Consider the following 26,999-nt stretch of genomic DNA (forward strand, 5'->3'; position numbering starts at 1 on the left):
TCACTCGAATATCATTTATGTGCTCATAAGGATCAATATGGACGTCCACGGTTCTGCTGTCGGTCATTGAACGAATGGTTTCGTTCATATCTATGAGTTACCGAACCTACGAGGTCACAAGCTTAAGGAAATCATGATCTTCTAAGTGTTAGTAGGACGAGCGTGATGAAAATATATTTTTGGAATTGTTTTATTAATATTTGGAATAATTTCGAGAGGATCTGGAAGCGTTTCGGGGGTCATCGGAAGGGTTTCACAGAGTATCAGGTAATACCGGGTATTATCGATAAATACATATAGGTGGAAAATGTTTTTGGAGATGTTAAATTATATATAAAAGGGTCTGAAAATATCTAGAACACTTTTAGAGGTGGAAAAGAAAAAAATATAGACTAGCCAAGTGGAGCGTGATTTGTAGGCCGAAAGACCAAAGACAACACCTGGAAAACATAAAAGGTCTCCAAAAGCGACGTCTTTAAGAAGGAAACAGTGCACAAGCGCCGTCGTCGCCCGATCCAAGATCATAGGTTTTCACCCTGGAGAAAGATCGAGTTCTCAAAACAATACCTTCAACAAGGCAATTGCCAGGCACAACCACTGAAGGCAAAACCTTAGGTTTTTCACCCTGAAAGTCACGACTCGCTACCCGAGGAGCACCACCAAAATATGAAATCCTCTAGTGCTATCGCCCCCACTTGACACTGTTGCTACTGAAAGTTATCAAACACCTAGCTGACTCCATCGCCTTCAAGGGCCCCCTCCGCCTTACTGATCCTCCGATCTCAGCCATCAAGAGTTTCTCTGCTGTTGTCTGTGCCATGGAAATCGAGATGCCGACATGTCCCATGGTGTAAACAAATAGCAGAGCTTCGCGTCATGCCCTCCTGGAGCCACATAGGCTGATATGGACACAAACGACCAGATACTATCCGATCCAGATATCCTTGGGCAAGATCTTCGGCAGTAGTTCCGGAACACGTCGACTGCCAGATCGAGGAGGACCAGTCAAGCAGAACGTTGCCGTGATGCGATAAGAGCACAAGGCCGTCACCACACCGCTGCCTCCACCAAGCTGACGCAATCGACGTCACGGCGGAGGACATTGGCCCATGCTGTCCATGGCCCGCGGCTCCAGGCGCCATATCTGACGGAAACGGCAGCGGCCGGCCCGCCCCGCACTCCAGCGCCGCTCTCGAGCGAAGTCAGTACGGTGCGCAGACGAGGAGGCAAGCCACCGCCCCGACCTGCCGGAACCGAGCAACCGCCCAAAACATCGTCGCCGCTGGTGTCAACAAGGGAGACTCCGCCGTGCCCGAGGACGCCCCCACGACGCGAGCAAGGTCCCTGCCGCCGCCGTCGGTCGCAGCGGCTTCGCCCTGCAGCTTCCTCCGGCAGCGGAGGAGAGGAGGAGCGCTTTTTTTGGTGGCGGCGGCGGTAGGAATCACGATCCGTCCGTGATTTAGTTTTCATGTAAACCAGACTACAAATTTTAACAAAAACAATATTTAAAAGTTTGTGAACCAGTGGGGTACTTATGAAAATACTCTTTATTTGTAGTTTTGGATTTTCTATATAGTGAATTTTAATCTGTATCTACCTTACACAAGTTAATTATATGCAGCATAGTCACCTAAATAACTGTTCTTACATCTCCAAATTCCGATTTAGCTTAGCCAAACAGCCGGAATAGAAAAAGATGTCATGATGTCAGCAATGATGTTATCATTTGCAACACTATATACAATTCCACTCATACAGATACGGGCATGATTCTTCTGTTGGCTTTGTCCATGAGAATCAGACAGCTGCATTATTATTTTAGGATTTGCAAATTCTCATCTGGATAGATAGGTTTAGAAGAGAAATGTTAAAAAATGAAAAAAGTTTGTAGAACTGGCCTGGTTTTTTTCGAAAAGGGGGGCACTATGGCCTCCGCATCAGAACGATGCAGAACTGGTCTGGTACTGAATTATTGTATGCCGCCGCCGGCATTACCTAGAAATCCGAAAAAAGATGACAACGTCTCAATCATCACCGCGTTACATAAGAGTACTCCACCGATCTCTCACCGCAGTCCGCACAGAATCAAACAATGGCCACGTCCGCAACGGCGGCTCGGCACATGGTCGCTTTGCCGTACCCGGGCCGCGGCCACATCAACCCCATGCTCGCCGTGTGCCGCCTGCTCGTCGCCGCGGACGGCGCCCTCACCGTCACCGTCGTCGTCACAGAGGAGTGGCACGGGCTGCTGGCCTCCGCCGGAGTGACCCCCACGCTGCCGGACCGCGTCCGCCTCGCCACCATCCCCAACGTCATCCCCTCCGAGCACGGCCGCGGGGCCGACCACGGCGGCTTCATCGAGGCCGTAAACTGCAAGATGGGGGAGCCCGTCGAGCGGCTGCTCGACCGGCTGGCGTTGGAGCTGGGGCGGAGGCCAGATGCTATCGTGGCCGACACGTACCTGCAGTGGGCGGTGGCGGCCGGCGCGCGGCTCGGCGTGCCGGTGTGCTCGCTTTGGACCCAGCCGGCCACGTTCTTGTTGGCGCTCTGCCATTTGGACCTGTGGCGACCAGCGGTTGAAGGTTTCAGCGAAGAAGGTACTAGCTAATTCGACCATGCTCCAAAATTTTGTTCAGAGAGTGTAGAAGACCGTTACTAATCAGGAAAAACTGAGCAATTTACTCCACAAGATTGTCTCTGTTTCCTCATAGAATATTTTGGATTCTTTAGCCTAGGACAAGCTTCAGTTTGATTCTTCACTAAATCGTAGACAACTGATGCGTTCTACTCGTATGCTCTGCAGAACTAAGCCGCAAGTCGTTGGAGCAATATGTACCGGGCCTCTCATCAGTGAGGTTGTCTGATGTCAAGATCTTCCTCGCTTGGGAGGGGCCAATCAAAATATCAGCGGAGGTGTTCGTCAAAGTACGCAAAGCGCAGTGCGTCCTATTCACCTCCTTCCACGAGCTCGAGCCCAGTTCCATGAGCAAAATAGCAGAGTTACTTCCCTGCCCCATCTATCCAATCGGCCCTGCAATCCTGCGTGCGCCGGACAACGGGGAGAGCGCCCGTGACGAGGAGCACCGGCGCTGGCTGGACGCGCAGCCGCAGAACTCGGTGCTGTACGTCTCGTTCGGCAGCTTCGTCGCCATGCCGCCCAAGCAGTTCGAGGAGATCGCCGTGGGGCTGCGCGACAGCGCGGTCAGGTTCTTCTGGGTGGCCCGGGACAGGGCCACCGCCGGCCTGCGGGAGATGTGCGGCGACAGGGGGTTGGCGGTGCCGTGGTGCGACCAGCAGGAGGTGCTGCGCCACCCGTCCGTCGGCGGCTTCCTCAGCCACTGCGGGTGGAACTCGGTGCTCGAAGCCGTGTGCGCTGGAGTGCCCTTGATTGGCTTCCCTGTTGTGTGGGATCAGCTGGTGAATGCCCGGATGGTCGCCGACGAATGGAAGACCGGCATCAACCTGAGGCAGCAGAGGGGAAAGGATGGGATCGTGAGCAGGGCCGCGGTCTCTGATGCCGCGAGGAAGCTGATGGATTTGGACAGCGGCGCTGGCCAGGAGATGAGGAGAAGGGCTGCGCAGCTGCGCGAGGCTTCCCGTGGTACGGTCCTCGAAGGCGGCTCGTCGCAGCGTTCTCTCAGCGGTTTCCTGGAGGATCTTGTTGAGGGGAAATTGGAGGTCGCTGAAAGTTCTGCGTGAATTCTTCGTTTAGTCCAGTCACCGCCAGAAAAATACTAGCTGCTTGTGGTTCAAAATGGTGCATCATAGCAAGGCCATGTGTTATTTTTGAGCTTAGAAATTTCAATTTTAAGGCTCACAATCTCGCAAAGCATGCATGTAATCTATGCATAGACATACATGTGTGGTTGGGCACTTCTCGTGACCCAACTATTGTATCTATGAACATTACTCTTATTCAATAAAGCATGGGAGATTTCTCAAGAAAAAAAAGCAAGGCCATGTGTCCTACAGATATTTCATTTTTTTTGCTGCACTTGAGAGCATTCTGACCGATCCCTATCCGGCGTTAGAGAAAAACAAATTCGATTCTGGCCATTACTAGGCGCCGGTGCGCCGGCCCAACTTTGAGCCGGTCATACCAGCAGCGTCCGATCGAACAACTCATGGCCGTACGATTCTCTTCTTTACTTTCACCAGGCGTCTTCTTCCTTAAAAAAAACTTCCAGCGCGCTACCATGGATGAGCGATGCGCCCAGTTTGAAAGTACCACCCTGGTGCGCTCGCCTGTAGCCGCCCTCCCCGCCGGTCGTCGTCGTCGCCGCCGGCCGCAGTCGTTGCCGCCGGCCGCCGTCATGGTGGAAGCAAAAACAAAAGCTGGATTCAGCAAAAACAGAACATGATGGAAGCAAAATTTGAAGTTGGTTCTAGTAAAAAATTATGGTGGTAGCAAAATAATTTGTTGGATCCAAACTTCTGATGATGCATGTGCTAGCAGTTAGGGTGGATGGCTGCATCATCTCTGCGTCTCCAGCTCGCCGGGTTCGAGTGCCAAGCAGCAAAAAATCTAGAAGCAACAAAAATCTTCCAGCAAAAAACTTCACCCTGGGTCGAAATCCGGTGGTCGGTTGAAGCAAAATCAAAAAAATGCTTCTAGCAAAAACAAGCTTAGGTGCCAACAAAAACGACATGAGCATTTGAGAGCTCTGCATCCGATGAAGCAAAAAAATATCTTGGTTCCAGCAAAAAAATACACCGGTTCCAACAAAAACAAAAAATTGGTTCAGCAAAAAATGCATCAACAAAAAATGGCCACCCTCTCTTGCAGCTCCCCCAGTAACCGGTTGGAGCTCCGGCGTGCACGATTGCAGCTCCCGACATTCGAACAACGTTGGATACAACACTCCTTGCTGCTGGATGTAGCTTCCCTGGCGAGGCACCGACCTTGTAGCACATACACCAGCTGGTTGCAGCAGACAAGAGCATCAGTTCCCACAAAAAACGAAGATGTTCATAAAATTGAAAGGGGATGGTAGCAAAAAACAAAGGGGTTGTAGCAAAACAAAATGGTGGATCCAGCAAAAAAAATACCCGGTTCCAGCACAAACTCGCCACCGTTGCCGGGGCCGGGTGCAGCTTGGCCATGGCGATCGAAGCACCCTGGTTGCGACGGCCATGGAGAGGGCGCGTGTCCAGCTGCCGGCGGAGGCAGACAAGGTGATGAGCGTCACAGCCATGGAGAGGTAGGAGCCACACGAGCACCATGGAAGGAGCTGCTCGTCGGGGGGATGGTCGTGCCATGGCTGACGAGATTGGGATTGGGAGGAGAGAGACTTGAGGGGAACGAATGGCTGTAGTGTGTTCTGGAGAGATAAGATGAAGAGATAGGCGATGGGTGGTCCCAAATGCTCACGTAGTCACGTGGAGAGAAAAACTAAAGCGAGCTACGCGGCGCGATGGGCCGAAGCTTCGGCCGGCACACCGTTTCCAAACGTTTTCCTTCGATTTTTCTTCTCTAACCGGTACTTAACCAAAGGGAACTGTTTACATGCGGCGCGCCGGCCGAAACGCTCGGCCGGTCGCTCGCGAATCGTTGGATCGGGGTGACATCCACTCCCATGTAACAACGCGCACTCATGATTCGTGAAACGTGTCTCCGTCGAAGCCGCATGCGTGGGAACGCATGGCTGTGGGGGCCCACCCACCGCTCGCCAGCGCACCTGCCTTATCACCTCTCATTCTTTTCTCGTCCATCCACAAATCTACAAGACAAAGCCGCCATTTTTGCCCCCAAAGCTCATACCGTCAAGAACAACCCACCTCACACGCTAGCCATGGTTGTACATCGCCGTGCTTAGACTCCATGTAGCGCTCGCCCACCCTGTCTGTCAAGGATGGCGCCCCCTCCCCCCGAGCTCTCCCTTTTCTGATCTGGCGTGATGCTAGAACGGCGGGTGACTAGAAATGTTGGGACCGTATTCAACGTTTGCCGAAACCGGCTCGGTAATTTTCTACCACCCACGGTCACCATTTTTTCGCTACAACCCGCATCGGCGTTTGGCTACGACCTGGGCAGCACTTTGCTGGAACTGGCGTCGGCATTTGCTGCAACCAGCCAGGCGGCATGCTGGAAGTATCCACCGTTGCTAAAACTGGACGCATTCCTGGCCGCCAACGTTTTTTTGCTGGAACCTGCTAGTTTTTTTGCTACAATCTTTTTCTTTGAATTTTCTGACGTGACATTCTTGTAGCAACCTTTGTTAATTTTAGCTGGAACTAGCTAATTTTTTGCTACAACTGACCATTAGAGGTTTTTGCTACTGAGATCTTTTTGCTGGATCAGTGGCTTTTTTTCTACAACAGGTGTTTTTTAGCTGGAACCGACTAAATATTTTGCTCCAATTGACCATTTTTGGTTTTTGCTACAGAATTCTATTTTTTGCTGGATCAGTGGGTTTTTTTCTTACAACCAGTGTTTTTTTAGCTGGAACTGACTAAATGTTTTGCTTCAGTTGACCATTTTTTGGTTTTTGCTACCGAGTTTTTTGCTGGATCATGGCAGTGCTAGTCGATGGTGGCGTGAGCTGGAGCCGCCGACACCAGAGTTTTTGCTACAACCATGACGACTGTGGGATGGAACCGATCAACAGTAGAAGCTAGCACACAATCGGCGGCGGCGCTGCAGTCCCGGTGGCCATGAGACGAGGGACGGCAAGCTGACAACAGCGCCGGTCCCGCCGGGGCTGCCGACGCCGATGAACGCATTTCCCGCATCTAGCGAAGGAGCAACCCGACAGAGGAGGCGTGGAGGCGTGGTCTGGTGGCGACTACGCACTTTTCAGGGATGGGACCCGACAGAGGAGGCGTGGTCTGGTAGTGACTATGCACTTTCTAGTGGTGGGAGATTAGAGGACCGGATCTGACGGTTAGGGAGAAAAGTATCGAATGGAGTAGGGTATTACACCACAACGGTGGCCCGAACCAGTATAAACCCTGTGTCTCTTGTGCTGTCCTTTCCATAGCTTAGATCTTAGCGAGGCGGAGGGGTGCAGGTAGGTAGAAGGAGAAATCTCCGCGCGCACCCCAGTGTTCGAATCTCAAGGGTCTGCCGAAACCCGAAATCCGACATTTGGCGCGCCAGGTAGGGGTGCGCCGGAATTCGTCTTCCACCACCCCGTTCTCCTCCGACCATCGCGTCCATGTCTGACGCTCGTCGGGCCCGCGCCGAGCGCCGGGCCGCTCTCGCTTCCCGCGTCGCCCAGACGGCTCCTGTCGGCGGGCGTCCTCGCCGTTCCCCGTCACTTGCTGTCAACGCCGCCACCGGCCCGGCGGGGGACGAGCAGCAAGCGTCGTCTCAGCATCCGTCCGTCCGGCAATACGGCCGCACCGCTACTCCCTCGCTCACCCCAGCTGGTTCTTCGTCCCGCGCGCTCCGCGCACCCATGGAGGCTCGAGCTGCGCTCATCGCGGCAAATGAGTTCCTGCGCTACCGTCCCGTCGATGACGTCTACGAAGAATGGCTCGACCGCATCGCCGAGATCGGCCGCGCCGTAGGGGCTCTCCCGCGCCGTCTGTTCCGCTGCACCGCACCCCGCCCCGCGCGGGCGACGAAGCTCCGGCGGCGCCCCAGCCACCTCCTCCTCAAGAAGGCACCATGGCTCCAAGGCGCATGGCCCCTGGGCGGAACCCGCTCCGTCAGGTGCCAGTGCGGCAAGAGCAGAGCTGCCAAGAAGTCCCTTGCCCGCAAGAAGCTGCTCGGGCGCTCCCTGCTCCAGCACGTCGCGACCATGCTCCTGCTCCCGCACGTCAAGACCCCGCGCTGCTCCCAGCTGCAGCGCGTGGGGACATGCAAGACCAAGCTCTCCGCCACCCAAGGCCTCCCGTGGCCACAGCAGGCTGCCGTGCCTTCACCATCGAGCTACGCAGCGTCGCGTGGCCCGGCAAGTTCAAGCCAGACCTGCCTCCTCGTTACGACGGCATGGCTGACCCTGCAGAGTTCCTCCAGCTCTACGAGCTGGGCATCGAAGCTGTCAACGGAGACGAGAAGGTCATGGCGAACTGGTTTCCCATGGCGCTCAAGGATGGGGCCCGCACCTGGCTCCTGAACCTGGCTCCAGGCACGATCTCCTCCTGGGACGAGATGCGCACCCGCTTCATCGCCAACTTCCAAGGTACTCGCGACTGGCCACCCGCCGTGAGCGACATGCGCCGCATCAAGCAACAACCCGGAGAGACCCTACAGAAGTACATCCAGTGCTTTAGCAACGCACGCCTCAAGATTCCCAAGGTGACCGAGGAGGCCATCATCTCAGCCTTCTCCGACGGCATGCGCGACGTCAAGATGAAGGAGGAGCTGGTGATGCATGAAGACCTGTGCACTTCCTTGGAGTTGTTCAACTTGGCAACGAAGTGCGCCAGGGCTGAAGAAGGGCGTCTCTCCCTCCTCGAGCTGCCTATCGCGGACCCAGAAGCGAAGAAGCCCAAGGCCAAGGATGTGAAGCGCAAGGGGGCTGCCGTGCTCGCGGCAGAACCAGACACCAAGCGGGGCAGAGATCAGTCCGAATCTTCCAAGGGCAGTCGGTACTGTGTGTACCACGACCTCCACACCCACAACACCAACGAATGTCAAGAGCTCCGAGCCGTGCGAGAAGGAAGGATCGGCCGTCGCCCCGACCGCGGTGACCGGGGCTACGGTCGAGGAGGAGGAAGGAACGCAGGACGCTGGGAAGACCGCTGCCCGCGCCAAGGGTGGCGCGATCGACCTCACGAGGATCGCTGGCAAGACCCGCCTCACGAGGGAGACTGGAGGGATCAGCCTCACGAGGATCGCCCGCCAGGCAACGCAGGCCTCCCTCCGCTGCCGCCGCAGCCAAGGAGAAACGAGGACCGCCATCAGGACGAGGGGGCTGGGGGCTTCCAGGAGCCGTGCGCGATCGCCTGCATCATGGGCGGGGCTCAAGCCCCAGCCTCTCAACGCATCTTCAAGCAGTTCGCCCGCGAAGTGAATGCATTCCTCCCCAAGCTCGAAGCCACGCGCCCTCTCAGGTGGTCGGCGTGCGCCATCACGTTCAGCTCAGCAGATCAGCTCAAGTGTGCGGCCACAGCCGGAGTCCTCCCGATGCTTTGTTCCCCAATCATCAGCAACGTGGTGGTCACCAGGACCCTCATCGATGGCGGGGCAGGGCTCAACGTCCTGTCCGTGGAAACATGCAACAATCTCCAAGTGCCCCACAACCAGCTTCAGCCAACCAAGCCTTTCTCCGGAGTCACCGACGGCTCCACGGTCCCGATTGGGCAGGTCCGCCTCCCTATCACCTTCGGGGCACGCAGCAACTACCGCACCGAGCTCATCGACTTCGACGTCGCTCACATTCGCTTGCCGTACAACGCCATCCTTGGGTACCCAGCGCTGGCCAAGTTCATGGCCGTAACTCACCACGGCTACAATGTCCTCAAGATGCCAGGAAGTGGCGGAGTCATCACGGTGCCCTGTGAAGAGAAGGACACGGTGTGTTCCCTGGAACGAGCCTTTCAGGCCGCATCGCTGGAAGATCCGGATCGCGGAAGCAGGAGGCTTCCCGAGACCGCCCCCAAGAAGAAGAAGACATCGTCTGGCCCGGCCCCTCAGGAGGCAGGCCCCTCAGGGCCCGCGCCTGCCCAGGGGGAACCTCCTTCCATCGCATAGGAAAGCGCGCCCGGCGCCCTCCTCAGGTAGGGCTCGGGGGCTCTCCCCTGGAGGGCCACCGACCTGGTTAAGGTCACGAGGGAGGCGCTTGGGCACCACATGGAGGCATGTTTCGAAGCATGTTTCCCTCAAGAAGGAGTAAGGCAAGGAGGGCCAGACCCTCAGGAGTTCGTCACAAGGCCATTCAGGAGCTACAGGAGTCAAGAGTCATGAGAGGCGGCCGCCGCCTACCAGCTGTGGCTCCCCATCCAGGCGAGGATGGTGGGCTGCGCGTCTGCATCAACATACCAGGGCTCAATCGAGTCGCCTCTCTGGAGCGCCTCTGGCCCTCGCGAGTGGGGCGCTGCGAAGGTCCACCCCACAGCTACGTTCGCATGCCTTACGGCTTGCCGAACCAGCGCCTCATGAGGGGCATCATGGAGGCTCAAGAGGCCAGGCGTTCCGCAGCCCTGGTGGAGATGGAGATGGTCAGCGAGGAGCCACCAGCGCCTCCAGAGCCTCCCGAGGCCCCTGGGCTTGGGGGCTCATGAGGATCGGCTTCCGCAGCCCACCGAGTCTGCTACACCAACACTCCTTCGTCCTCAACATCATCAGGTGACATTTTTCAAGTTTCATTTCCAGCTGGGAGCGCCCCTAGGGCTGCATTATTCCCGGGCCGCATGGGTCCGTCCCTGCGGCATGTATCCCTTTTATTTTATGTTGTTAGCTTACCTTGTTGGGGGCGCCCCTCGGGCTGCATCATCCCCAAGTCGCTCGGGCCTGACCCAGTGATGTCCGCCTTCCCAGCATCTATTTGAATGAATCCACTCCTTCGCGGCTAATGTGTTTGACCTAGTTGCCCGCTCAACTGACGCCAACTGACGGAGCTGCTCCCAAACGGCACGACGCTTGCGCATGGGTCCGTCCCTGCAACGCCGACAAACCTGAATGGCTGAGCTCTGGCCGTGGCAGCCCCGCATGGCGCCACCTCGTCAAGCCTTCAATGCCTCATCGCCCCTCGGAAGCAACCAACGGCTGACTGTCAATTGTCATGGCAACCCCTCGTTCTTTCTATGATGGGTCTATAGGATCTCCTAAAGGAGCTGCGTCAGGCGAGGCCCTTGCGGTGTCTCCTTCACTCTCATTCGCGCAAACCGCTTGCACGTTAAAGGGGGGGGGGTGCCTGAGCATCGCGACTCAGGGCTCCTACTGGCTCTCCAGCCCTCACCCTCTGGCCTTGTTCACGGCATCGCGACCTGGCATACCAGCGACGGCTGAGACTCGCTCGAGGGCCGGGACCTGAGGACGTAGAGCAGAAAGGGGAGCAAAGGCGAGAGGGGAGGGACACGCGAGGACCTAGCCAAGCAACCTCACGCCTGCCGATGCACGGACCCGACGACACACCAGAGAGCGGCCCCTGATTCTCGAGATAAGTCACCACCCGGAAGCACCAGCTACCGTGGCACCATCCCCGCACCTAATGCAATCCCGTGTTAGCGACGCCGCTCTCCTTTCTCACTGAACGATGGATGCTTGAGCGCCAAAGGGGACCTCCTGAGCATCGCGACTCAGGGGCTCTTACCGGACCCCGGGTCGCTCACCTCCTGGCCTTGACCACGGCATCGCGACCTGGCATACCAGCGATGGATGAAGCCGCCTTGGGACTGGGACCTGTCGGCGTAGACCACCAAGCCCTCGTGATGTTCGAAAGGGAGAACTGAGCTAAGACGTAATGAGCAACTTACACAATTCTACGACAAGGGTTATATTAACAAAACAGGATCACAGGCACCTTACAAGCCCCCACGGGACGCGTCTTTGATTCCTCGCAGGGACCAGATCCTAAAAGGACGCTAACTACACGCGCCCCTGCAAAAGACGCCATCATCAACAGTGGGCCGTCAAGCACCGACGCCAACCCCATCCAGATCAGAGTCGGCGACGGCCTGACGAGCCCGCCCTGCTCCAGGAGTGGCGCCGGCTCGAGGGCTCGTAGCTGTCGTCGCTCGTCTCCATAGTCGCAAAGAGCTCGCCGGAGTCGCTGGAACCTCCGCCGCCTCCGCCGCCTGAGGAGCCGCCAAGGGAGAGGTTGGCGGGCCCAGTCCTCGCCGTAGCAGGGTCCCGACCACCTCTCCCGGGGCAGCACTCCAGCCGGCGCCCGTTAGCATCGAAGACCTTGAAGAACATCACCGAAGCACCATCATACTCCAAGTGGATCGCGAGGGCGCCTCTTGTCCTGCAAACCCGGGCGATTTCGCTCCAGCCTCGAGTCATGAAGACCTCGCCGGGGCAACGACCGCGACCTCTGCCTCGGTCATGAGGGTGCTGCAGCCGGCGTGCTGCAGCCAAAGCTTCAGGAGTTCTCCCTGCGGCATGATGGAGGCGAAGAAGGGAGGAAGGTGAATCCAAGACTGAGGAGGCATGGCGGCGTGGAGCACGAACTCTCGGGAGGAGCCCTCGGTGTGGACCCCAGGGGGGACGACCCACACCTTCGTGACCCGTCGGCACCGACGGCGGCGCCGCCCGTGGCGATCGGCATCAACTCCTTCAGAGCCCTCGATGTGGGCGTACAAGGGAAGCGGGAACCCCGGCGATGGCCGCTCGCACCAGGGCCTCGACACCACCTGATGGGCCCCCTCGTCCCGGCCGCGGAGGGCGAGCCGTTTCTTCGGCGGGAGCGGGTCTGGTTCCTCTCGGGGAGCCTTTCCCTTCTCTGCTGTCGAGAACCGGCAGATCGGAGCCATCGCAGCAAGACGGAGCAAGGATCGGAAAGAAGGAGAAGCAAGAAGGGATGGACTGGAAGGGCGCGCGCCATTCCGTACTTATGGCCGGCGAAGGTCAACCGCCGACCTCCACGATCGCAGGTAATCATGACCCGCTTTGCATGCTGGGACTTGTCCAGTCCGTGCAGTTGCCGAGGTGCCGTGGGAAGTGGAGACGCCCATGTCCAATCAACCGCCACACGACGCCCAAGGCCGCAGGCTGTTAGGGCCCGCGGCTCTTCGCTCTTGCCCTTTCGCCTCCCTGCACGGCCAAGTCCAGGCGCGCCTTGGGCCCGGGGGCTACTGTCGGCGTTCTGGGAACGGGGGTCCCCAGACTTGCCTGCCTGCGGCCCGCGGCGTGGCTCAAAAGGGGGCCCAGCACGGCCCATCTTCATCAACACAGACCCAAGACCCTCACGAGGGGCCAAGCCTCGCGGGGCGAACGACACGGAGCTTCCTCAGGCACGGCCTCATCAGGCTGGCTCGCGAGGAGGCGGAGAGATCAAGGCGGGGTACCTCACGAGGTGCCCGTGACGCAAGCCATGATGACCAAGGGTGCCAGGCGGGCGCCAGCCGCGCAGTGTACTCCTTTCCTCTTTGGTGCAAAGGGAGCAAGCGCAGGCGAGAGCATCAAGCAAAGGCACCCGTTTCGGTGCAACGAGACCAAGACCAGTCCAACGGCAGGGAGGAAGTCATTGTGGAGACCAGTCCAGCGTCACCACCAGAGCCTTTGGCAGGCGAGGACCAACTTTAGTCAGGATAAGTGTACCAGATGTTCCCCTTCAAAATGGCCAATTGTTGGCGCCCTTCCCGCTCAATATTTGGGAAGAGGCCCAGGGCCTTTGCCTATAAATAGGACTAGCCACCCCCAGGGTAGGGGGATCGTAATCAAGAAGGGAGAATCTAGAATCGGCCAACCCAGAAACAAGCTGGAATCGGATCGACTAGCATCACACACACACAGAGAGAAGGGTGATTGAACTCCTCCTAGCAGTTCATCCCCTCAGCCAAGAACAGGCCTTCGCGAGGCTGTTCTTCCTTGTATTGCTCATCATCATCAGCCCAAGAGGCAATCCACCACACCACACACTGGAGTAGGGTATTACACCACAACGGTGGCCCGAACCAATATAAACCCTGTGTCTCTTGTGCTGTTCTTTCCATAGCTTAGATCTTAGCGAGGCGGAGGGGTGCAGGTAGGTAGAAGGCGAAATCTCCGCGCGCACCCCAGTGTTCGAACCTCAAGGGTCTGCCAGAACCCGAAATCCGACATATGTGATGTCTTGCCATTTCTCAATGACACTGATGGTCTGGAAGCAGAGGATGAAGGCTTTGGTGATCAAACAATGGAGGAGGAAAGACATGATCATGATGGCTCCGGTGACAGAATGCTGGTGGAATAAGGAGACCGTGATGACGCCTCCGGTGACCGAACGGAGGAGGGAGTTGTTGCAAAGTCCGGTGAGGTATATATATATATTAATTAAGCCTGTGCTGTCTAGCTAATTGATGCATTAATTGTTTTGGTATGTACATATATTAACTCTTCTTTCTCATTTATAGCCCTCCGGATCGAGCCAAACTTTGGTAACGAGACGAGGCCTAAGAAAAGGTTGCGCCAGGATGAAAGGTTCACGATCACGGCAATCACGGACGATGGCCAACCGATTGAACCCAGGCGGACCAAGGATGCATTTTCTGCTCAGTGCAGAGCTATTGTTAGGGACAACATCCTGATCAGCATCCAGCTATGGAGTAAGCCTAAGAATGAAGATCCTCAAGTTTCTTATGTCACCGATAGACAGAAAGATGATCTTTGGACCTCGCTGAAGGCAAATTTCACCCTACCGCTATAGGAGGATTCGAATAAGCCAGTTATAGAGCCACTGGTCAAGGCCTGTTCTCTTAAGAAGATGGTAGATCTATTCAGGAGGTGGAAGAATGAGTTGAAATCAATGTTTGTCGACAAAGGGAAGACTCAAGAATTCACCGTCCGATTTGAGAATATAAGAGATCACTGGCCCGCATTTGTGGCCTACAAGACATCGGACAAGAGTAAGAAAATGTCAGAGACAAACAAGATAAATGCTGCAAAGAAGCTGTATCACCATCGCACGGGGTTAGGTGGCTACCTCAAAGCCCAGCCGTTTTGGGACAAAGCTGAGAATGACCTGATTGCGAAAGGAGTCGAACTAGAGACATTGAACCGGCCAACCATTCAAGGACTTGGTTCTTTGAGGTTGGGGGAACTTTGGACCCTAAAACTGGGAAGTGCACTTGGATGGACGAGCAACATGCGATACCTGTCAAGAAGCTTCAGAAGTATATCGCCGCGGCTAAAAGTGCAACTATCCCTAGGTGGTTTTGGTAATTCATAACAACATATAGCTCATTGAGCTAATGCTATTCCAAGATGATTATTTCAGGAAAGCTCAATGATTGGCATGGCATGGATGTGAAAGTGGAACCCTCAAAATGCTAAGGACAAAGGATTGGCTCAAGCTCAAAAGCTCAAGACTCTTCATTTTATATTTTAGTGATCCAAGATCACATTGAGTCTTTAGGAAAAGCCAATACTATTAAGGAGGGATGAGGTGTTGCTTAATGAGCCTCTTGCTTCATGTGCTTAGTGATATGCTCCAAAACCCTCAACTACTTTCCCATATCCACATATGACCTAAACCCTAAGCCAGACTCGGTCCTACCGATTCTTCCTATCCGGCGCCACCGAGTTTCACTTGTCATTAGCCACTGCCAAACCCTAGCAATTCGGTTCTACCGATAAGGATCTCGGTCCCACCGAGATGGGGTTGCAAACTCTCTGTTTCCCTTTCGTAACTTTTCGGTCCCACCGAAAGAGCGAATCGGTCCCACCGAGATTGCAATGTAAACTCAGTGTTTCCCCTTTGTAACTTTTCGGTCTCACCGAGTTCCACTCGGTCTCACCGAAAGAGCAAATCGGTCCCACCGGGTTTGCCTGACCAACTCTCTGGTTAGCCAATTACCAAATTCGGTCTCACCGAGTTTGTGTAATCGGTCTCACCGAGATTACGTTATGCCCAAACCCTAATCGAATCGGTCCTACCGAGTTGCATGTCAGTCCCACCGAAATTCCTAACGGTCACTAGGTTTACTATTTCGGTCAGACCGAGTTTTCTGATTCGGTCCCACCGAGATTGGTAAATTGTATGTAATGGTTGGATTTTGTGTGGAGGCTATATATACCCCTCCACCTCTTTCTCATTCGGGAGAGAGCCATCAGAACACACACATCATTCCAACTCATATGTTCTGAGAGAGAACCACCTACTCATGTGTTGAGACCAAGACATTCCATTCCTACCATATGAATCTTGATCTCTAGCCTTCCCAAGTTGCTTTCCACTCAAATCTTCTTTCCACCAAATCCAAATCCTATGAGAGAGAGTTGAGTGTTGGGGAGACTATCATTTGAAGCACAAGAGCAAGGAGTTCATTACCTACACACCATTTGTTACTTCTTGGAGAGTGGTGTCTCCTAGATTGTCTAGGTGTCACTTGGGAGCCTCCGACAAGATTGTGGAGTTGAACCAAGGAGTTTGTAAGGGCAAGGAGATCGCCTACTTCGTGAAGATCTACCGCTAGTGAGGCAAGTCCTTCGTGGGCGATGGCCATGGTGGGATAGACAAGGTTGCTTCTTCGTGGACCCTTCGTGGGTGGTTGCTTCTTCGTGGACCCTTCGTGGGTGGAGCCCTATGTGGACTCGCGCAACCGTTGCCCTTGGGTGGAGCCCTGTGTGGACTCGCGCAACCGTTACCCTTCGTGGGATGAAGTCTCCATCAAAGTGGATGTAGGATAGCACCACCTATCCGAACCACGGGAAAAACATCCGTGTCTCCAATAGCGTTTGAATTCTCCAAACCCTTCCCTTTACATTCTTGCAAGTTGCATGCTTTACTTTCCGCTGCCAATATACTCTTTGCATGCTTGCTTGAATTGTGTGATGATTGCTTGACTTGTCCTAAAATAGCTAAAATCTGCCAAGAACTAAAATTGGGAAAAGGTTAAGTTTTTATTTGGTCAAGTAGTCTAATCACCCCCCTCTAGACATACTTCGATCCTACAAGTGGTATCAGAGCTTTGGTCTCCATTTGCTTGATCTCCATAGCTTTTGGTGGTCATAGCCTTGGTTTCACAACCTAGGAGAGTATGGCGTCTAGCGAGGGAAATTATCACCGTAGAGGTCCTTACTTTGATGGTACTAATTTTGCTAGTTGGAAGCATAAAATGAAAATGCATATTCTTGGACATAACCCTGCTGTTTGGGCTATTGTGTGTGTTGGTTTGCAAGGTGATTTCTTTGACGGGAGAGAACCAAACCGTGAAGCTACCGTGGATGAGTTGAAGATGTTGCAATACAATGCTCAAGCTTGTGATATTCTCTTCAACGGATTGTGCCCCGAAGAATTCAACAAAATCAGCCACCTTGAGGAATGCAAAGGAAATTTGGGACACCTTGATTGATATGCACGAAGGTACCGACTCCGTCAAGGAATCCAACTTGGATGTGCTTCAAAGCCAACTTGACAAGTTCAAGATGAAGGATGGTGAAGGTGTCGCTGAAATGTACTCTAGGCTTGCTCTCATCACAAATGAGATTGCCGGCTTAGGAAGTGAAGAGATGACCGATAGATTCATCATCAAGAAGATCCTAAGAGCCTTGGATGGAAAATATGATACCGTGTGCACATTGATCCAAATGATGCCCAATTACAAAGATCTCAAGCCAACGGAGGTGATTGGAAGAATTGTTTCTCATGAGATGTCACTTAAGGATAAAGAGAAACTTCACAACAAATCAAGTGGTGCCTATAAAGCCTCATGTGAAGCCCCTACATCATCAAGTGAGAAACAAGACTTCAATGAAGAATTGAGCTTAATGGTGAAGAACTTCAACAAGTTCTACAAGAGTAGAAGCAAAGATAGAAGCTCCAAGTCAAGGTCCTACAATGACAAAAGATCTTCTAGTCGAGAGCGAAACTGTTACAATTGTGGAAGACCCGGACACTATTCCAATGAGTGTACGGCTCCCTACAAGAGAAGAGAAGATTCTCCAAAAAGAAGAAGCAAAGGATCACCACCAAGAGAGAGAAGGAGTAGAGATGATCGTTATGAACGAAGATACTCACGGAGAAGCAAGGATTCAGAAAGGAAGGAAAAATCATCAAGGAGGTACACAAGACGAAGACATCAAGCTCATGTTGGTGAATGGGTATCCGGCTCCGACTCCGACAGCCACTTCGAGAGAAGTTATCACTCCGACTCCGAAGATACTCAAGATGAAGGTGTTGCCGGTCTAGCACTTGTGTCAACCAACTCCTACGACATATTTGACTCACCAAATGAAGGAATTGGAAGATGCTTCATGGCCAAAGGTCCTAAGGTAACACACTCCGAGTATGTTGATTTCAATAGTGATGAAGATGACTTGTTAGGTGATGATTTTCTTGGTGACAACTCTAGTGATGAATATTATGATGAAAGACCAATTAATCATGCTAATCAAGATAAAACGAATGACAATGATAAGGAGAAGATTGAGGCTCTAACTAAAGAACTAAAAACTCTTAAGTTAGCTCATGACACTATCTTCGAAGATCATCGAGAACTTTTAAGAGCTCATGAGAAACTACGCTTTCAAAAGCTCAATCTTGAGCAAGAGCATGAGTTCTTAAAGGCAATTAATGATGATCTCCACAAGAAAAGTTCTTCTTACATTGCCAAGCGTTTACTCTTATCCACTTACATGCCTCAAGTCAAGTCTAACAAGAAAGATTCTTCCTCTAGTAGTAACAATGATCATGCTAAATCCAATATTGTTGCTTCTAGTAGTTCTCTTGATTCCACTAATGATTCTCTTAGCCAAGTTACACTTGAGCAAGAAAATAGCTTATTGAAGGGAATTATAGAGAAAGGAGTGTACAAAAGCCTTGCCGGGAGTAAGCAATTCGAGGAAATTGTGCGCAAGCAAGGAATGCACCGGAAGAATCAAGGTGTTGGTTTTGAACGAAAGTTCAATGCCAATGGAGTTGAGTGGGAAGAAGATCAATACCCCAAGACAAAGTTTGTCCCTCAACAAGAGAAGTATACTTCTTTCAAGGGGACACAAGCTCAAGTTGATCTTCCACCACAAGACTACGAGCAAAAAGGCAAGGACAAGCTTCAAGAGGAAATTGATGCATTTGAAGAAGCTCCTAAGACCTTAGTCAAGTGGATTCCCAAGACTACTTCAAGTTCTACTTCATCAAGTACGACTACAACTCCAAGGATTCCCATCAAGATGATGTGGATCCAAAAGAAGAAGAACTAGAGAGTTCTTGAGGGTGACTCCGCCAACATACTTCACTCTTATCATTTTGGCAAGAACAAGTGCAATCAACTTCCACATCTTGCACTAGTTCAAGGAGTCACAAACCCTCTTGCTGGTAAGACAAGGGACAAGGTAACCTAAAAGTTTTCATGGACATCATCTTTAGTGTGCATCACTCTATGTCTATGGATATCCTTGTTTGTTCCTTGTGGGACTAACCCATGTAGGTATTGAAAGTGCAATTCACTCAAATGGATAGCTCCAAGAGATCTACATCAACATTAAGCATCCACATCTTCAATATCTACATGAAGTCATCATCGACAAAACCCAAGGTTAGTTCATCCCTCTTAGGGGGGATATCACATCTAGGGGGAGCTTTACTCTAAGACTTGAGCTAAAGCAACTCTAAAGATGTGAACACAACAATGCTTTATGTAAAAGTGGTAACCCCACTTGAGCTTAAACGATGAGTATGACCTATGATCAAGTGTTCTCACTTGACTCCTAAGTCAATATACTCATATATAGATGACCTAGTCATCGCAAATTGCTTGATAGATGCTAGAATTGGTTGTGCATGCCTTGCCACATATTTCATTTGCCATCTTATTGTGTGAGCATGCTGGTTGCATATTTTACTCATTTGAGGACATCCACTTGTTGTTTTTGATTGTTCGGCTTTATTTCTTTTTGCCAAGTGGATGGACAAGAATGCCTAAGAACCTCCTCTAGCTATCTATGCTTTTCTCGTCTCAAACTCTATTCATGCTGCATCACAAAATTTGATCAAGTCAGATTCGAACCACTCTGTGTGAGGAGCGCTCGGAGTCCCCGATTCGTCATAGACTTAAACTTCCAAAACCTCTTTATGATTCTCGGTCTGACCGATACTCCACTTTCGGTCCTACCGAGATCATTAAGTTGATCTAGGTTTTCGATCTCGGTGCAACCGATTTGAACCTTTCGGTCACACCGAGTTTTAGTAACTGCACGCAGTTATGAATCTCGGTGCCACCGAGTTGTTCCACTCGGTCACACCGACAGGGTCGGGCTATATATAGTCACGGGAAAAATTTGGAAATTTCTCCGAACCCCTTCGCCCGCGCGATAGCCTGCTCTGCCCTTGAGGTCTCCGGATCATCTTCTCGCCGCCAGCAGCCTCCAGTCGCTGGTCTCCGTCGCCGTCAACGGGAATTCTGCCCCGCCGTTGCCGCCGTAGCAAGTCCTTGCCGAACTAGGGTATGGACTTGATCTTTGTGCTATTCCTCAATCTGATTCCTAGCACATTGTGATCATATTGTTTCTAGCCACGTTTGATAAACTTCTATCCAGTCAAAACGCTCATAGATTAGGTTTGATTCGAAAATTCTAGGTTTAGGTTTCCGCCGAAACCATCTCGGACCCACCGAGTTGAAAAACTCGGTCCACCGATTTGGCTTATGCCATTGCACAAGTGAGACTCGGTCTGACCGAGAATTACTTATCGGTGTGACCGATTTTTGAACTCAGTGAAACCCTAGCAGTCTCGGTGCCACCGAACTGTGACTCGGTCCTACCGAGTTCACTAGTTTAGGTTCCAAAACTGCTTCGGTATCACCGAGTTTGAAAGTCGGTAGATCCGAGATGACTTCAGTGGGAAACTAAAACTAGGTTTTTGAATTATTCTTTTGCAAAAATCTCTGCATTTTGTGATGCTCATCCACTCTATCTCCTCTATAATCTATTCACAGGGTCAGCAGTCAGTTTGCAGCATGTCAGACCAGAGTGACAGCCAAAACTTGTCAGAGCAGCAAGTGCAGTTGAGTGAGGGCACTAGCCCCTCAAGTTCCTCAGATGATGGCAGCAGGAGCACACCCAGCAACCTGCCTAAAGCTGCCACTAGACAAAGGAAGAAGAGAACCTCAGACTCTGAAGATGAGGACTATGTGGCAGAGGAAGAGGCCACTTCCAAAAGAATTGAGCCAGCTCAAGGCACTAAGCCAGGTCTGAAAATCAAAAGGCTAGCAGGCAGGCAGCCCATGTCAAAGGCTAGAGCCTCAACTGAGAAGCCCACTTCCCAAGAGCCAGCTGCAGCTGAGGGCAAGAAAAGGAAAGAAAGAGTGAAGAAGACTGTGGCTAGGGTGCTTGGCAAAGCTTCCATCATGGAAGAGGAAGAGGAAGAAGAGGCAGCTGCACCAGCGCCCAAGGCACCCAAGCTTATGGGAGATGCCATAAGGTCAGGGGGAGCTGCATCCAAGCCCAAGGAAGCACCTAAGGCTGCATCTAAGCCTAAGAGTGCACCAAAGAGAAACACAAGAAGCATCCCAGCCACTGAGAAGAACAAGGCCCCAGTGCCTGAGACTGTTGCTGAGGATGAGGAAGAGAATGTCCTTTGGAAGCTCAAGCCCAAGATCCCAAACCACAACGATGCTCATCCTGTGGCTGAGGATATGAAGCTCGGGAGAGACTCAGGGCTCAGGAAGTGGAGAGAAGCAGATCCATATGCTTCTAGGAGAAGGACTGCAGTGGACTACAGGTTTCATACCAAGGAGCATCAGGATTTCTATGAGACAGTGCTACTTGACAAGAAGCCAATTGTATGTGACATGAGATGGGTCAACTGGACCTATATCAAGGACAATGAAGAGTACTACCCTGGAGTATTTGACAGCTTTAGTGCGTGTGGAGTTGCAGACTTTGTTGGGCAGAAGCTCACAAAGTGGAACGAGGAGCTAATCATGCAATTCTACTCCACAGCACACTTTTATCCAGATGGCAGGATCACATGGATGTCAGAGGGTACAAGGTACCACTCTACTGTTGAGGAATGGGCGAAGCTGATCAATGCCCCAGAGGAGCAAGCAGATGACTTGGACATTTATGCCAAGAAAAATATGGACCACAACTCCATGTCCAACATGTACAAGGAGATTCCGAATGAAGCACTTGACACGTTCAAGTTTGGCTCAGTGCATTATCTGCTATCAGGATTGCCTACGATCAACTGGATCCTTAGGCACACCCTTCTGCCCAAGTCTGGAGATCACAAGATGATCAGAGGTCACGCGATCAATTTGCTTCATGTCTTTGACGTGCCTCAAAAATTCAAAGTCATGAGCCTCATAGTGGAAACAATCAAAAGGACTGCGGCAGATTAGAAGAGGAGCTGTGGATATGCCCCTCAGATTCAGGATCTCATCAACTCCAAGATGGGCACGGGCGTATATTTGTTGGATAAGGAACACCTGCCCATCCGTCCAGATTTCAAAGATAATCAAGTTGTTATAACTGAAAATGAACCATCATCTGCCCATGCACAAGCTCAGAAGGAGAAGGCGAAGAAGGAGAAAGCTGCCAGGATGCCTACTCAAGAGGAGGCATCTGATTACTTCCTGAAAACCAAACAAGAGCAGCTTGGTTACCTGATTGCGTCCACCCTGCGGATTGAGCAGAGTATAGCCACCCTGACTTAGAACCAAGCGAGTTTAGAGAGGATCATGGAACAGAGGTTCTATGACTTGGACATCAAGGTGACAGAGATACAGACTGCCGTGGAGCAGCTCTAGGAGGACATGAATGAGAGGAGAGGCAGGACCACGACTGATGCTTTTGCGAGGGTGCCACGAGGTCCGAGGTCGTCTGCACAGCCAGTTGCTGACATCAGAGCTACAACGTATGCACCAGCCACAGCCTCAGTTCCACCAGCTCCAGCATCCACTTCAGCCTCGACTCCGACCACGTCTACCGAAGGCTTCGTCCTTGGAGTGCTCCGGACTCCACCACCACCTGAAGATCAAGCCTGAGCGTCGATCTAGTGCTATGCATTTTCTAGGAACTTTTTGGTAACTTGTTGCCAAAGGGGGAGAAGATGTATAGATCATAGGCTTCGAGAGAGAGAGTGTTGCTTTTCTCTCTTGCTTTATTTGGTGGTTTTCAAACTTGTTTGCTTTTGAGTGCCTGAGATACTATGTCATTATTTGTGAGACATTGATGATCATGTGTTTGATCATAAGCTACACTTAATGTTTGCTTAATGCTTGCTTAAATATTATCATTCTATCTATCGTTTGTGATCATTCACTATTCTTGGTGATGAGTGCATGTATTTCAATCTTATCATTTTTGAGCGCTCCACCAAGATGTATGTGACATGGAAGAGTAACCCATAATTCTAATTCTTTGTGCAGTTGCAGTCCAAAGCAAATTTTAAATATGCACAAATTTAGGGGGAGCTCTTACTTATCACATACTTCTCAAAGCGACGATATATTTCATGCTTATTATCATTTGTCGAAGCTTTGATCTATATGTTGTCATCAATTACCAAAAAGGGGGAGATTGAAAGTGCAACTATCCCTAGGTGGTTTTGGTAATTCATAACAACATATAGCTCATTGAGCTAATGCTATTCCAAGATGATTATTTCAGGAAAGCTCAATGATTGGCATGGCATGGATGTGAAAGTGGAACCCTCAAAATGCTAAGGACAAAGGATTGGCTCAAGCTCAAAAGCTCAAGACTCTTCATTTTATATTTTAGTGATCCAAGATCACATTGAGTCTTTAGGAAAAGCCAATACTATTAAGGAGGGATGAGGTGTTGCTTACTGAGCCTCTTGCTTCATGTGCTTAGTGATATGCTCCAAAACCCTCAACTACTTTCCCATATCCACATATGACCTAAACCCTAAGCCAAACTCGGTCCTACCGATTCTTCCTATCCGGCGCCATCGAGTTTCACTTGTCATTAGCCACTGCCAAACCCTAGCAATTCGGTTCTACCGATAAGAATCTTGGTCCCACCGAGATGGGGTTGCAAACTCTCTGTTTCCCTTTCGTAACTTTTCGGTCCCACCGAAAGAGCGAATCGGTCCCACCGAGATTGCAATGTAAACTCAGTGTTTCCCCTTTGTAACTTTTCGGTCTCACCGAGTTCCACTCGGTCTCACCGAAAGAGCAAATCGGTCCCACCGGGTTTGCCTGACCAACTCTCTGGTTAGCCAATTACCAAATTCGGTCTCACCGAGTTTGTGTAATCGGTCTCACCGAGATTACGTTATGCCCAAACCCTAACCGAATCGGTCCTACCGAGTTGCATGTCAGTCCCATCGAAATTCCTAACGGTCACTAGGTTTACTATTTCGGTCAGACCGAGTTTTCTGATTCGGTCCCACCGAGATTGGTAAATTGTATGTAACGGTTGGATTTTGTGTGGAGGCTATATATACCCCTCCACCTCTTTCTCATTCAGGAGAGAGCCATCAGAACACACACATCATTCCAACTCATATGTTCTGAGAGAGAACCACCTACTCATGTGTTGAGGCCAAGACATTCCATTCCTACCATATGAATCTTGATCTCTAGCCTTCCCAAGTTGCTTTCCACTCAAATCTTCTTTCCACCAAATCCAAATCCTATGAGAGAGAGTTGAGTGTTGGGGAGACTATCATTTGAAGCACAAGAGCAAGGAGTTCATTACCTACACACCATTTGTTACTTCTTGGAGAGTGGTGTCTCCTAGATTGGCTAGGTGTCACTTGGAGCCTCCCACAAGATTGTGGAGTTGAACCAAGGAGTTTGTAAGGGCAAGGAGATCGCCTACTTCATGAAGATCTACCTCTAGTGAGGCAAGTCCTTCGTGGGCGATGGCCATGGTGGGATAGACAAGGTTGCTTCTTCGTGGACCCTTCGTGGGTGGTTGCTTCTTCGTGGACCCTTCGTGGGTGGAGCCCTGTGTGGACTCGCGCAACCGTTGCCCTTGGGTGGAGCCCTGTGTGGACTCGCGCAACCGTTACCCTTCGTGGGTTGAAGTCTCCATCTATGTGGATGTAGGATAGCACCACCTATCCGAACCACGGGAAAAACATCCGTGTCTCCAATAGCGTTTGAATTCTCCAAACCCTTCCCTTTACATTCTTGCAAGTTGCATGCTTTACTTTCCGCTGCCAATATACTCTTTGCATGCTTGCTTGAATTGTGTGATGATTGCTTGACTTGTCCTAAAATAGCTAAAATCTGCCAAGAACTAAAATTGGGAAAAGGTTAAGTTTTTATTTGGTCAAGTAGTCTAATCACCCCCCTCTAGACATACTTCGATCCTACAGCGGCGCAGCAAGGGACGTTCATTCCCGACAGAGAGAAGGACGAGCTGACTGAGGCCCTCGGGAATCCTAAGCACCCTGGACAAACACGAGGCACGCCAGGCTCCATTGCGTGGAAGGTTGGGTTTCCCATAGCAGGCGGTGATAAAACCCGGGAGAGGAAGAGGAAACAGGAGCTGAGCTCAATGTAGAGGCTCAATGCAAGAGTACTAAAGCTAGAGGAACAATTTGAGAGCCAGCGAGTTGCCGACCAACCATCTCAGTGGCATGAAGCTACCCCGCCATCTCAGCGGAGAAGCAGCGTGGCTTCCATGGAGCTCGTTCAGCAGCCTGACTTCACGGCTCCTAGCTACCCCGTGGATGCTATCACGGAGGCTCAACATTGCCAGCTTATGATGAAATGCCAAAACCTCACCTTGAAGGCGGTTGTCGGCTCTATTGCACCTCCTAAACCCGACAGTACTTTTCACTGCCGTCCGATTCTGCATGGCTATGTTGTTGTGTCGGTGGATGACGTAATGGAGGGATTTGAGGAGCTCGATCTTGACCACCCTACAGGTGAAGGGGAGACACAGCAGAGTTATATATGCTCTGAGGACTACATGCCTATGGCGAAAGGAGTACATGAACCTTCCGAACAGGACGCCTCCGCCTCCTCCTCCTCAAGAAGGAGAGAAGGACAAGCTGACTGAGGCCCTCGGGAATCCTAAGCACCCTGGACGAACACGAGGCACGCCAGGATCCGTTGCGTGGAAGGTTGGGTTTCCCGTAGCAGGCGGTTACAAAACCAGAGAGAGGAACAGGAAACAGGAGCTGAGAAGGACGAGCTGACTGAGGCACTCGGGAATCCTAAGCACCCTGGACGAACACAAGGCACGCCGGGCTTCGTTGCATGGAAGGTTGGGTTTCCCATAGCAGGCGGTTACAAAACCCGGGAGAGGAAGAGGAAACTGGATCTGAGCTCAATGCAGAAGCTCAATGCAAGAGTACTAAAGCTAGAGGAACAAGTTGAGAGCCAGCGAGCTGCCGACCAACCATCTCAGTGGCACGAAGCTACCCCGTCATCTCAGCAGAGAAGCAGCATGGCTTCCATGGAGCTCATTCAGTAGCCTGACTTCACAGCTCCAAGCTACCTCGTGGATGGTATCACGGAGGCTCAACATTGCCAGCTTATGATGAAATGCCAAAACCTCACCTTGAAGGCGGCTGTCGGCTCTATTGCACCTCTTCAACCCGACAGTACTTTTCACTGCCATCCGATTCCGCATGGCTATGTTGTTGTGTCGGTGGATGAAGTAATGGAGCGATTTGAGGAACTCGATCTTGACCACCCTACAGGTGAAGGGGAGACACAACAGAGTTATGCTCTGAGGACTACATGTCTATGGCGGAAGGAGTACATCAAGCTTCCGAGCAGGACGCCTCCGCCTCCTCCTCCTCCTTCGGCAAGTCAAGGCACTCCACCTCCTCCTACTCCTCCTCCTACGGTGAGTGATCAAGGCACTCTGCCTCCTTCTACGGCTCCTCCGGCGCGTGAGGCCGGCACTCCGCCTCCTCATTCGCCTCCTCCGGCGCGTGCGAGCAGTCCGCCTCCTCCTCCTTCTCATCAGCAAGGGTGGAAGACAGACGCCGTCGCTCCGGCTCCTCCAGCACGTCGGAGCACTCCTCCTCCTTCACCGCCTCGTAAGAAACGATGGAAGAGAGACGCCGCCGCTCCGGCTGCTAGCAGTACAGCCAGAGGTGGGAGGCAATTCAGATACGGTCCATCTCTCAAGGCTTTGTAAAAGTTACCATACGAGAGGACCAAGAAGGAAAAGGCGGAGATCTGTCAAGCCCAAGTGAGGGACTTTTTTTTGCAAAGAAACCTCCACCTCCGAAGGAGATGATCGATCCGGTGAAATCAAACCACACTATCTATGCCCTGAAGCGACCACAAGCGCCTTCGCCGGATTCCAACTATGTCTGCGCTCTTAAAAAGACATATGAAGATGCGCGACGGTCGGGAACTACTTCCACTGATGCAAGGTTAGCACAGCGAAGAAGTGGGAAAAAATTCCACAACTTGGTGAACACGCGAACCAATCGTGCCCCCCGCTCAAGGTGTCTAGCGATATCGTCGCTAATCTGCTGGGGATGGTGCCCGGTACCAATCTTGCTGATTACCTGGGCGATGATGTACAT

General features: G+C 52.0%; 2 protein-coding genes and 1 long non-coding RNA gene across 3 annotated transcripts; 2 read left to right on the forward strand and 1 right to left on the reverse strand.

Annotated features, from left to right (window-relative positions):
• Positions 1 to 2,053: 2,053 nt before the first annotated feature.
• Positions 2,054 to 3,951, forward strand: LOC125545082 (UDP-glycosyltransferase 87A1). The gene is made up of 2 exons (XM_048708941.2): positions 2,054 to 2,597; positions 2,804 to 3,951. Exons 1-2 carry the CDS (start codon positions 2,093 to 2,095, stop codon positions 3,697 to 3,699), a joined length of 1,401 nt encoding a protein of 466 aa, XP_048564898.1. The 5' UTR covers positions 2,054 to 2,092; the 3' UTR covers positions 3,700 to 3,951.
• On the reverse strand, positions 3,913 to 5,335 carry LOC125545083 (uncharacterized). Its single transcript, XR_007299889.2, has 2 exons — positions 5,050 to 5,335; positions 3,913 to 4,921 (listed from the first exon to the last, which is right to left on the reverse strand). It is a non-coding gene; the product is annotated as an uncharacterized LOC125545083 (long non-coding RNA).
• Positions 5,336 to 5,714: 379 nt separating this feature from the next.
• LOC125545084 (uncharacterized) lies at positions 5,715 to 15,860 on the forward strand. Its single transcript, XM_087547717.1, has 3 exons — positions 5,715 to 5,961; positions 6,521 to 13,850; positions 13,948 to 15,860. Exon 2 carries the CDS (start codon positions 7,475 to 7,477, stop codon positions 9,641 to 9,643), a length of 2,169 nt encoding a protein of 722 aa, XP_087403843.1. The 5' UTR covers positions 5,715 to 5,961; positions 6,521 to 7,474; the 3' UTR covers positions 9,644 to 13,850; positions 13,948 to 15,860.
• Positions 15,861 to 26,999: the final 11,139 nt, after the last annotated feature.

This window comes from Triticum urartu, chromosome 3A, assembly GCF_056163025.1.
Source record: "Triticum urartu cultivar PI428250 chromosome 3A, HENAU_Tu73, whole genome shotgun sequence".
In the NCBI taxonomy this organism is placed as follows: domain Eukaryota; kingdom Viridiplantae; phylum Streptophyta; class Magnoliopsida; order Poales; family Poaceae; genus Triticum; species Triticum urartu.

Excerpts from the sequence above, each read along its gene's own strand:
- LOC125545082 (XM_048708941.2), top strand. The coding sequence starts at position 2,093 with ATGGCCACGTCCGCAACGGCGGCTCGGCACATGGTCGCTTTGCCGTAC. Across the intron at positions 2,598-2,803 it reads TGAAGGTTTCAGCGAAGAAG|AACTAAGCCGCAAGTCGTTG; the intron begins GTACTAGCTAAT and ends TATGCTCTGCAG.
- LOC125545084 (XM_087547717.1), top strand. The coding sequence starts at position 7,475 with ATGGCTCGACCGCATCGCCGAGATCGGCCGCGCCGTAGGGGCTCTCCC.